Below are 12799 nucleotides of genomic sequence, written 5' to 3'. Positions count from 1 at the left end.
GTTCCCCCCACCCCCCAGGCAGCCCAGGTGGCTCAGTGGTTTAGCGCCACCTCCAGCCCCGGTCTCTGATCCATCAAGTCCCACATCAGGCCTCCTGCATGGACCTGCTTCTCCCTCTGCCTGTGTCTCTGCCTCTCTCTCCCAATCTGTGTGTGTCTCTCATGAATAAATAAATAAAATATTTAAAAAAAAAGACTGTTCCACTCTTCAACTTGCCTGGCAAATGTTTTTCTACCAAGTTAGTAACCTTTACAGGTTACACCTAGTTCAGAATATTGTTACATACCCACCCTCCGCTGAAGAGTGGGACTGCTACTCATGCAGGTGGTTCCAAAGGACAGAGCAGTGACAGCACCCAGCCAAAGAGGACTAATCTCAAGACTTGAAATTTAATGGCATTTGCCCTGCCAAGGTCAGACATGTTTGGGACCCACGACTCTTACTTCCTTTCTCATCTTATCCTTTTAGAATGGAAATGTCTGCCCTACGCCTGACCCACCATTGTATTTTGGAAACTGCTAACTCCGTTTTCTGGTTTCATAGGTTCACAGATGGAGAGGAATTTTGCCCCAGGATGAATTAAATGCCAAGTGTCACCCATAAGTGATTTAGATGGTATTTGGATATTTTGGACTTAGAGTTGATGCTGGAATGGGTTAAGCTTTAGAGATGTTGAGATGGGATGAATGTGTTTTTATGTGAAAGGGGTATGAGTCTGGAGGGCCAAAGCAAGAGTGTTATGGCTTAAATCGTGTCTCCCCAAGATCCATACATCACACTCCTGACCCTCAGTACCTCAGAATGTGATCTTATTTGGAGACAGGATCTTTACAAAGATGATCAAACTTAAAGGACGCCATTAGAGTGGACTCTAACCCAATATGATTAGTGTCCTTAGAAAAAAGAGGAAATTTGGGCACGGAGATATGCATAGAGGGAAGATGACATATAAAGACACAGAAGGAGGAGATGGTTATCTACAAATCAAGGAGAGAGGCCTGGACCAGAGCCCCCTCTCAAGGAAGGAACCAAGCCTGTGGAACCTTGATTTCAGACTTCCATCCTCCAGAGTTGTGAGACTATAAATTTCTATTGGTTAAGCCACTCAGTCTGTGGTACTTTGTTATAGCAGCCCTAGGAAACTAACACAACATCATTTAATACTAATGATTTAACACAAAAAACTATGTTGATATTTAAGTATTTAAGTCATCATGTGTATGTGCTATTGAATATTCAATGCTATTAATTATATTTTGCAGTAAGATTGATAAAGCTTTAATTTCCTTACAAAACAATTAAAAATGGTAGAATTATATTGTCATAGTCATGTATTTACTATGCATATTCTGCACTTGTATAATTGATTAAAAGGAAAAAATTAGAACACCACTCTGAAAGCATATGCAAAAGAAAAAATGAGAAGCAATAGTAATTATATTTAATTGATAAATATGCTACCAAATTATTTTCAGAATTTGGCTGAGCTTTACATTTCAGGGCTGAAACCATTATTGCAATATTCACCATATCGATTCTTAAGAGAAAGAAAAAGCTGATTTATTAAAAATGCATAATTCCCATCAGATAAAACTTACATACAAAGTAATGGGACTATGCCTAAGAGACAAACTTCCTAACTCATTCAAATTTGATTAATTAAAAACGCAAATAACGAACAAAATAGCATCTTTAAGTCATTCTGACATCAGATTCAACTGAGATTTCTCAAAAAAAAAAAAAAAAAACCACTGGCAATTAAATACCACTCATGAGGGTTTTTGCTTCTAAAATTTTAAACTACTTATAGAAATCTCTGCCAAATAGACACTGTACTTACATATACTATAAATGAACGAAGAATGCCAAATAAACTTAAAAAACTCAATCCTTTGATTCTGTTTTTTCATGTGTTCTTCATGCCTTCCTTTGAAATAAAAACTACTTCTTTTATATGTTGTATGGTTTCATGTAACAGGATCAATCATCGTGTCATAAATTGGTGCTGAATAATGCCTTTTGTTCTCCCAGGGTCTGATTTTCAACCAGGACTGAAGGAATTTGAATCAGCTCTTTGTCCTTGTGCAGAGCCAAAAAGAACCTTCATCATCTACTTCCCAGAGGCTCCCCTGCCCGGGACTCCTCACCAACCATCATCTTCCCTGGGCAGCCACCTCCAAAACAGGAGCCCTGGGAGTCAGGGATCTTGTACCCAACGGCCTGAAGGATGGCTCTTTCTGGCATGAAAGAGCTAGGACCACCTGCTCTTTTCCAGATGTCAGCTGAAATCTCAGAAGAGCAGACAAAACATTCTGATCCTGTCCTTCTCCTTCCCCACACCCCCTAGGTCCCAAACGCTTGGTCAGTAACAGTGTACTTTACATTCATAGGATGGCTGGAAGTAATTGCTGGGAATATTTTAGAAGTTGATGAATGCAGCGCCATATCTTCAATACAAGCTGTGTGGTTCCTCCCCTTGAGCGTGATGATCTCCTTGCCTCCTTGGGTGAAGCTTGTCTTTAACAACACCCTGTGACATGTGGAAACACAGAGAACAATAGTGCCCATGCCAGGGCATTGAGACCCCTGACCAGATCTATGCAAAGGAAGCTGTGACCCTGGGATACAATCACTGAGGTGGAGCTGCAGCCACTGCATTCTTCAGGATAGGAGGGGCTGGTAAGAAATAGGGGTGCCGCACTGACTCTGGTGGGACAAGGCTGACTGGCCATTACAGGCTATGTGCTTAATGGACTTAACCTCTCTTGGAGCTGCTGTCCTGACAGATGACAAATGACCTACACAGCCAGTGGATGCCATTTTAAAAATTTTTTTTTGAGGGGGAAGCTTATTTGTTTTTTTAATCTGTACCCTCCTAAATCATATTCTTCAATGTCTAGGAAACCATGGCTGGACCCAAGGCCAATTAGAATAAAGCCTCTAGGTAGGTTCTACTGCAGTATATAATGGTAAACATTTGCAAGCAATTTGATTCAAGGTACTCATCTTGTGATATTTAGGCCCTTCTATTCCCCAGCTGGAAGAGAAAAAAAAACAACTTCAGCAAAGAGCAGGTTCCACAGCTTAGCCTTGATGAGGAGTAGAGACACTATTCTGGGACTTATTAGTTCATAGGGCAGAAATCTGCCCTGCTTGTTCTCAGTCACTTCCCCTAAAAGCGGGATGTGACTTTTCCAAAAATGGACTGTCTCCCTGCCAAAGCACAGAGAGGATATTTGGACACATTGTCTCCTTTCTATGACCTATTAAATGTCATTTATGTACTTAGGACAGAGACAATTATTTATGGAGCAAGACTTGATAGAAAGTTCCCTGGAGTGACAGGGACATATGAGGAGTCCTTCCCCGGAGGACATGCTTTTGGTGAAAATTGAATTAATTTACAAAGTAAAATGCAGCTCGGTTTAAAAGAATAAATTTAGGATGATGAGAGATGAAAAAGATATATAATGTGAATAAATGAAATTGTTCGGTGGCAGGGGGGTGACTTTGATAAAATAAAGATTTGACTAGAAATCAAATTTGCATTCTCTACACAGACTGTCACCAGCCTCTAAGGAATTGACAAAATCTGAGGATGGAAGAAAGTAAAATTGGTAACCAAAGGGTCAATGGGACCAATAAGCACAGATGCAGCTTTTTACCCAAATCTTTTTCATTTGCTCTTAAATTTCCCTGACCCACCTCCTCCCAGGAGGTGCCTTGTAGGTTTGTCTTTTGGTCTCCTCATTTGGCGCCTCTCAGAGAAGCCCTTTCCTTACTATACTCTTGATGTCTCAGTGATCATCTTGGCTGCCTATCAGGCACAGGAATTTGGGTTTGGTTACAAAGTTGACGAGCCAACCCCAAGCTTTTTTGCCTATGGTTCATGGGTCCCCAGCTGGTAATGGAAGTCCAGTGACAAATCCGAACAGCTGCCTAGGATCTTTTTCCTGGGGACCATCCCTGTGGCCCCACCACACCTGGCACCTAACCTTTGGCACTCAATTTAATTCTTGCTGCAAGAAATGGTTTAGGGGTTTAGTTTGCACAGACAGATGTCTTTTGATGAGTACCGCATGTGGAATAGCACCTGAGCATATTTCTTCTCCTATTTGCCTTGGCTCTCCTAGATTTCTTCCTCTTATTTTGTTGCTTTCATATAGGGGCTTTTGGGTCTCTTCACCTCCTTTTCTAGCTTAAAAAGCTGATGAAGAAGCCATTTGGTTCAGTCAATGACACTCTGACTTTTCAGGAGGAACTAGAAAGTAGAAAGCCATTTGGGGGCAGCCCCGGTGGCTCAGCGGTTTAGCACCTGCCTTCAGCCCAGGGCATGGTCCTGGAGACCTGGGATTGAGTCCCACATCAGGCTCCCTGCATGGAGCCTGCTTCTCCTTCTGCCTGTGTTTCTGCCTCTCTCTCTCTCTCTCTCTCTCTCTCTCTCTCTCACTCTTTCTGTCTCTCATGAATAGATAAGTAAAATGTTAAAAAAAAAAAAAAAAGAAGGTCATTTGGTTCAGTCGGACAAGCCCCAACTTTTGAGGAGAAGCCAATGCTCACAGAGGTCCTCTGAGCTTCATTTGGTTTGCCTGCCTCTGCAGCTTTCCATATATTTGCATAAAACCATCCATGTTCTAACTGGAAAATAGGAAATGACAATTCAATTTCCAGATGCAGCCCTTTGGGCGCTATTCTCCAAAACTCCAAGTTTTTTTGCAACATTGCTTGACCACATTCATTAGACTCCTGATAAAAATGACCAAGTAGTGGATCTGTGAATTATAATACTATCTTGCAATTAGCTTTGTTTTGTAAAAGGGAAATATTTGGAAATTGGGCCTTTAAGATTCTGTTTGCATCTTGTTTGTGTATTTGTGTATGTTCGTGTATGTTGTGCCAGCTTGACAACTTCTCTACCTTCGATGGTGTTGCTAAAATTAATTTGTAAAAGAGCTCTATTTAGTTTAAAGGCAAGTACTTTTAAGAATTGGACATTCTAAAACTCAAAAAAATTGAAATTAAGTTCACAAAATCTTGAAAAATAGTATTAAAGTTAAGGTTGTTGGTTTAATTAAAATGGATATGTCATTAGAATTAACAGCATTAAATGTAAAATTTTTATTCTGCTTGTGTTTACTGAAAGTCAGATAAGTTAATGTTACCTCCATTGCAAAATTTGTCAGAAAAGAAAAAAATAATAGACCTCAGAACTTTGTCGAATGCCTCAAAGTTTTATGGGTAATTTAAGAACAAATAGATGTAAATAGTTTTAATAAATAAGACTACTGGAAATAATAAGGGAACAACTCTGCAGGCCAGGAAAGCGAGAAAGAAAACTTAGGACAAAATCTGAACGAATGTAAAAGGAAAGTTGTAGAAGGTTTGTGAGAAGGGACTCTTTGGAAAGGAATTTTGTGCCTGGTCAGGACTAAGATTCTGGAGATTCATGTGTAAAGGCTATTAGGAGTGATCACCTGAGGAAGCAAAGGAAGAATAAAAAGGCAAGATTAGGCAGTAGGTGAGCAGTGGTGCATCAGCAGAAGTCTTCGTGATTCTCTGAGGAGCTCCGAACATTGGATCACCCTTCAGAACTACCCTAGCCTGGGACAAAAGGGCTGGATTTCTGTGTCCTCAGGTTGGACAGTCATTGAACGTGACCACCTGGGGGAGGGCATGCCCTAGGCGAGGCAATTGTCTTAGGTCTGGCTTTGGGGAGTTGAGAACTGTTGGCCTCATTCCTACAGCCCAGAGCCCTTTGTTCCTGATCGGGATTCTGGTCCGCACATCCCAGCACCTGTCACAGGCACGCAGGTCCTCGCAGTGCCCCGGAGTCCTCGCCTCAACATTATCAGCATGGGACAGGGGAGGGAGGATACCAGAAGAGACTGAGTAATTTTCAAAAATTCACCCTCTTGGATTGAATGAGTCTTCATATCAGAAGTACAGCAGTATGGGATTGGAATTTGGCTTTTCTCTCTATTAAAATGACAGTTTTTAGATCAGTCTAAATTGCAAAGTTTTTTTATCTTTAATCTGCCTAGAAAAAAAACAAAGTGCCTATGTTTTATCTTTATTAGGTCTTTGATTAATTAAAGTTGAAACAACTATGCAACCCTCTGCACTTGCCTTTAGAATCTTATTGCCACCTTGCCTAAATACATAAATATTAAGGTTTGTAATGATCTAATCCTATTTAGGCATATTGTTTAAAGCCGCTGATACTTTTTTTTTTTTTAAGATTTTGTTTATTTGACAGAGAGCATAAGCAGGGGGAGCTGCAGGCAGAGGGAGAGGGTGAGGGAGAGGCAGGCTGGATCCCAGGACCCTGGGGTCATAACCTGAGCAGAAGGCAGACGCCCGACTGACTAAGCCACCCAGGCACCCCTAAGCCTTCTGATATTTCTGACAAACTTTCCAGAATTGAACTTCTAAGTGAAGTGTTTTGTTTTGTTTTTTTAAATAATTAGGCTTGTTGATTTGGTATGTCAAATTACATGGGAAGCCTTGTCAAATAAATGATGATAAACCTCCTTAGGTTATACGGTAGGGGTGATTGCTATCAATGTCCCAGAAATTATAAAATTCTAAGGTTTTGATATGTCCTGGTACAATGTTATGACCTATAATTCTAATTATTAAAGTGTTGTATGTCACAGAATTTCCTTGTCAGTTGCATCATAATAACAATTACAGGTCTCGGATACCTTTGAGATCATAAAACTAAACCGAGTAAGAATTTGTGGATCTAATGGGAAAACTGTGTTCAAACAGACTCTTGTTTGAAACATTGCTAGTTCTCTAATGTTTGTTCTTCCAGATTTAAGGCAATCTATGATTTATAGAAATTTGGTAAAACATTACTTTGTAAACAAATATGAAACATGTATCTTTATCTCCCTACCTGATCCTCCAGAATTCAAAAAGTCCCAGTGAGTAGTTTTCTATTTCCATAGCAATGAATTTATTTACAAAAGTTTAATAAGAATCTGTTCTCCTTATGTCAGGAAACAATTGGAAACATTAGTTATATTATCAAGACTTTGACCCAAATGTCCTATTTGAGGGAGATATGCATGGACTCAGATATGACCCGTCAGCTTTCAGGAACTAAGGTTGACTTTATGGAACCAATAAAGCCCTTTGGAAAAACTGGCCTGATACCTTGCTTATAGGGGTACCGGCAGCTTTCCCACGTGAATAGGGAAGGTCACTTCCCAGCAGGTACAGAAACTTCAGTCTATTTTGGAGACCTCAAGAAGAGAGGAATTCACCCAAAGCTCTAGGTATTGCGGGTGAAGTCTGATGGCAAGTATTTAGCTTGGCCTCTTAACCTTGAAAGGCTATTAGAAGTTCGATCTGAAATTTCTTAGGAAAGGTTCCAGGAAAACAGATTTTAAAAAAATAAACAAGCAAACAAAAAACCTATATGTCAATCAGTATTTTGCTGCACTTAGGTAAATAATTAGGCCAAGTTTATTTCAAACATTTTACAAATTATTTTTTAAGCAATTTAGTCCTAATTTAGCTATCTTTGGAAAGGAGGGTCATTTTAGAGAAATGGTGTGGATTTCTCAAAATGACAACACATTTTGTTTCGCAAAACACACTTTTGTGGATACTAGATTGTAGTTCTTATTAGCTGTTTACAGAGTGCTTCCTCACCTCTAAAACTGAGCTGGATTCCAAATACTTCTACTTTCTTCAAATATCTGGCCAAGACTCGACACACTAATATTTCCAGTTCTCTCCCATTCTTTCAACTTGGAATCATAGAGAAACAAAACTGCTGCTCTTTTTCCTAAAGCCCTGCAAACTGAAGCCAGACAACTTAATAAACTTCGGAGGAAAAACTGCACAATGGCCCAAATTTAGGCCATCTTCATGCCTGTTGCCATATAAACCACTCAAATATCACCAGAGACCTATAGAAAATTGAGCAAGTTCATGCCAGCCATCCTGATTTGATGGATCTGCCACTGGAAAAATCCAGACTTTGAGATGTTTATGGATAAGAACAGTTCTATCAATCAAAGACCATTAAGAGCTGGATATGATCCTATCAGCTATTGTCCACTGCTGAGAACACGAGAAATCAGACTGCTCGCCCAAGGAAACAGCTGGGCAGATCAGGCTACCAAGTTGGAAGCCTGGACAAAGATCCAAAACCCTCTCTAATGGCTTTAGTTCCAGACATAGACTTAACTAGAGTATCAAACCACAATAGTCCTTGGAGGACCCAGGAAGAACCAAGGAATGGGGATTTAAACAACATGTTGGCATTAAACCCAGCTGGAAATACAATGAATCCTTACCCCCAGGATGTCTTATGGGAGAAATATTTAACCGTATTTCCCCAAAGTATCTATCATGGGTGAGATGCTACTCTTTGATGGATCCAGAACTATATTGCACGTCCCAATCTTTAGAGAACTCTTTAAAAATGTGACATGTGTGCTAGAAACAATCCTAAGACTTGGCCCCTACCAGTTCTAAATGGTTTACAACTTAGAGACACCAAGCCTGGAGAAGCCTGGCAGGTAGATCCTACCATGATGCCAAAAACAACAAGTAAACTTATGATATTTGCTAGTATTTATAGACAACCTTACAGATTTTGGTGAAGCTTTTCCATGCTGTTCACGGAAGGCCTCAGAAATTGTTAAAACACTTTAAGCAAAATCATTCCTAGGTTTTGACTGCCACTAACAATTTAGAGCGACAATGGAGCTGCATTTGTGGCAAAAGTCACACAAGCAGCATCCAAAGCCTTGGGCATTAATGGAAATTAAACCCTCCTGGAGACCCAAATAAACTGGAAAAACAGAATAAATGAATATCAAAAGGAACCCTGCTTGGACCAGCAAGCCTCTGGTGGACCTGTAACTACTATTTAGAGTTGGTCCAAAGACATCCATGGACAAGTACAACGAGCTACTTGGTTATAACAAATCTACCCTAAGGCTCTAGATAAAATAGTATAAGAACTATTAACCAAGGTACAAAAATCCTGGCAATGTAAAATATTGGCTTTCAACTTAGAACTAAAGATTTCTAAATCAGTACAAAAAGTTTCCATTCCTTTAATCCTGATCTCTGCCCCATTTTTAGCAGGAAGGAAGCAGAAGGGTCGTTATCCCAATTCCCTCAAGAATGAGCAATAATCCGAAGACAATGGGGATTGAGACTGGTAACCAAAGGGTTAACAGGACTGCTAAAGCTACAACTTTCACCCAGACCTTTTTCATATGCTTTTAAATCACCTTGACTCTCCTCCTGCAGGGAGGTGGGTTTGAGGCTCTCGCCCTCCCCTGCTTTGGCCACCTCCAGAATCAACCCAACGTCTCAATGGTTGTCTTTGCTATACATTGGGTAGATGGACTCGGGTTTAGTTACAAAAGAAGTTACCCTATACTACTCGCATTGCTTTGGTTTCTTCTTTGCCTGGCACCTAGACTTCGCAGTACATCGATTACTACTTCTCAATCTTTTATTCATTCAATCAACAAATACTTTTATGTACCTGCTATGTGCCAATCCTTGGCATCAGCACTGGCTATCAGGGGTCAACACTGCATGCCCCCTGCTCTCATGCAGCTTACTCAGGTTATCCACAAATGCATAACTACAGATTTAATATGGCTTGGGGAGCATAGGAAAAGGGCTTCCTGAAGAAGATAGACTTAAATGGAGAAGGAGGAGGAAAACCAGAAGGGTGTGGCAAACGAACAAGATGAGACCTAGTCATGGGATTTTACCACATGGAGGTCAGTAATGAACTCACATAGAATTTTTTTTTTTTGATGTCTTTAAAGTGGAAGCCAGACGTCTGTTCTAAGTGAGTGAAGTGGCAGAGTGAGTGGCAGAGTAAGTCCTCTAGATAGCAGGAAAAACAAAAACCTCACTTTCAAGAAACTTGGTAGGGAAGAACAGAAGAACAGTAGAGAGAATGGTACCTAGAGGTGGAGGATCAGAGGACAGAAATAAACACCTAGGAGTTTGTCATCTTGGGTGCCTACTCCCATCTCTGCCTATAATGAAAATAGCACCTGGACAACATAGTTGCCCAGAGTGAGTGATGCTTGGACAGGAACCAAAATTATACTTGTACAGGAATATTCATTTGGTGAAGTTTAGTATATGCAAAAAAAGCTCTATTCTAGAAAAACCATCCTTTGGACAAGGTAATAGTTTTATGAAATATAATGTCTCTTTCATTTACAATGGAATTTTACCTGTTTCAGTTTAAAATATTTTTTAAAACAATTTCTAGATACACAGGACTAGCATAATTAGGCTAAACATTTTGTTTCAAATTTACTGTCTCTTAATATTCAATTATATGAACAAATTTGTGCTAATGAGGTGTACTGGCATTCCACGTCAGTGGATTATATAGACCCATGGACCCTTCACTGGCTAATTAAATATTTAAAGAGAATATTAAGGTTTTCAAGCCAATAGCAGATTATTTCTGCTCTGGGAGTCAGTGCTGCTACTGCTGCTGAAATGCAGAAGACCGGCATCTTGCAACAGAGTAAAACAAACTAATTATCAAATTATAACATCGTATATATCTATAGTCCCCCATTTAAGCCATATTTACCACTGCAGTTTCAGACACACCTATTTTCAGAGACTTGTGAGTCTCTTGTGAGACTTGTCTCACGTTAGATTATTGCCTAAGAAAGCACATTAGCATCTCAATTACAGGGAAAGATTAGTCTACCTTGTGCCTAAATGGGCACCTCTAATATTTAATAACAACAAAAAAAGACATGAAGGGGCACCTGGGTGGCTCAGGTCAAGATCTCAGGGTCCTGGGATTGAGCCCCACCCCCTACCCTGCACTCAACAGGGAGTCTGCTGCGCTCTCTCTCTTTCTCCTCTCCCTCTGCCCCTCCCTCCCAACTTGTGCATCAGCGCCGCTTTCTCTCTCAAATAAATACTTTAAAAAAAAAATAAAAAAGGAATATGAAACTAAGTAGCTAACACTACACCCAGGGAAGACAGGAATCCTTAAAGCCACAAGGAAAGCCTAATTCCATTCCAAGTGTTAAGTTAATTCACAGAGGTTGATCCAAGTACCTGGGGTATTTTCTCTGCTACTGTTTCTCTTGACATTCTCTCCTCTGGCTACTATATATTTTTCTACAAAGAAAGTATTTAGGAAACAGCATGTCTAATAAACTCAGAGGGAGCCACTGTTGACCAGATACGGAAACCATAATCTAAAAAAAAAAAAAAAAAGCCGGAAGGAAGCCAACCTGCACACGGGATTGTGGTAGGTGAGACCCACTGACTAGAAACAGATTTTAAAAGCTATTCAAGGTCACCAACCTGGACGCTAATCTTTTTCCTTAAGAACTGAGCAGAAGAAAAACGCCAGGGTTATTTTGAAGCACCTAATTACAAGGTCTGGAACAAGCTGCTTCAATCCACAGGCAGCTAGAAAATCCTATTTGCAAAATAGCTCCCACTAGCTTCTTTCATGTCCGAAGTAAGACTCAATTTGGGCTAGAAAGCACGCGCCTGTCAGCGGTAAGGAAGGGGGACGGTACCCCCCCCCCCATCAGAAACCCCGTTTCCGGGCTGAATGGACCGCAGGAGCGCCGGGTCTTCCACGCGCAGGACCGACCTGGGGACAGTCGCGATCCGGCTCCCGGTCCTAAAGGACAATCTCCTGGGGGCTCCTGGGGGCTCCCGGGGACAGTATCCCGAGCAGCTGGTTTGAGGCCGCCCGCCGGGCTGCACGGCTGCACGGAGGCCGACGACCCCTGCGGCACGAAGGTCTGTAAGGCAGCAGCTCCCGCACGCAGGACCGCGGGGGCGAACCCCGGCACTCTCGCTAGGGTCCCCGGTGTTGGGGCGTCTCCAGGCGGCCCCTGAGTCAGCCCGGGAGAGACTCAAGACGCAGGCGGGGCAGATGGGGGCGGAGCCCGTTCTCCCCGCTGCCTTTACCTGCCACAGCTGAAGCTCTGAGTCCGCGCCTCGGCTCCCAGCAGACAGGGCCACCTGCTCCCCATCCCGCACCTGTACTTGGGCCTGCCCTCTTCGGGTCGGGTGCTCTCCAGGCATCCCAGCGGCAAGGACCCACGGCTGGGACGCCCCGGCAGCCTGTCGCGGCGCTTGCCTACACGTTCCTGAGCTGCCCGGTGCTGCAGGGACAGGTACCCTCATCCGGGACCGAATCCCCCCCCCTGCGCTCTACCGGCCCACCTGGGGCGCACTGACCCGCAGGAGCCCCGACCCCGCCAGCATCCTGATCGCCAACCCTGGACTCCGGGTTCCCGTGGGCCGCTCGCTTTGGCTCGACCCGCTCCGGGCCCTGGTAATTCAAGTGCAGCCCGGGGACCGGTGCGAGGTGACGGTGCTGGACGCCCTGCTCTCTCTCTCCCGGCCGCTTCCCCTGCGCCTTCGGACCCCACCAGGTCCCGTACACTCACTTTGGCTCCGCGAGCCCGGGTCGCGCTCGGCTACGGCTGCACCTGCGCTACGACGCCCCGACTTACACGCCGGCACTGCCCTTCACGCCGGCTGCCGACCTGACCTTCCCCCAGCCGGAGCTGGTGACGCGCAACAGGCCCTGGTTGGTGGAGAAGCTGCGGGGCTGGAGCCAAGCCATCGACGGGAGCGTGCTGGACTTCGCCGCCCCGGTGAACCGTTGGGGAACCTCTGGGACCCGCAGGTGCCGGCTCACCCTTCCTCCTCCCCAGGGCGGCCCACTGCCCAGGTATGGACGTTTGGTGGACGCCACGGGGGCTCCTGTCCCCAGAGGCGAAGGCAGGGACTGTGAGGCTTC

At 43.2% G+C, this 12799-nt stretch overlaps 1 protein-coding gene across 12 annotated transcripts in view; it reads right to left on the bottom strand.

Moving 5' to 3' along the window:
* The window catches only part of LOC140603015 (uncharacterized), a 136869-nt gene extending 124275 nt beyond the window's left edge, over positions 1 to 12594 (bottom strand). For 4 of the 12 annotated variants that reach the window (XR_012006036.1, XR_012006037.1, XR_012006035.1 and 1 more), the window contains exon 1: positions 11636 to 12167. Coding sequence is in view for 1 of the 12 variants with exons in the window: in XM_072773420.1 (XP_072629521.1) it covers positions 11636 to 12075 (440 nt within the window). In the remaining 11 variants the exon portion in view is untranslated. Of the gene's footprint in view, positions 1 to 11635; positions 12168 to 12443 lie in introns of those variants that run through there. The other 8 variants (XR_012006039.1, XR_012006040.1, XR_012006038.1 and 5 more) reach the window with 5 other exon arrangements.
* Positions 12595 to 12799: the final 205 nt, after the last annotated feature.

This window comes from Canis lupus, chromosome 13 (genome assembly GCF_048164855.1).
Source record: "Canis lupus baileyi chromosome 13, mCanLup2.hap1, whole genome shotgun sequence".
Classification (NCBI taxonomy): Eukaryota; Metazoa; Chordata; class Mammalia; order Carnivora; family Canidae; genus Canis; species Canis lupus.
This window is presented reverse-complemented; position numbering and strand designations above follow the sequence as displayed.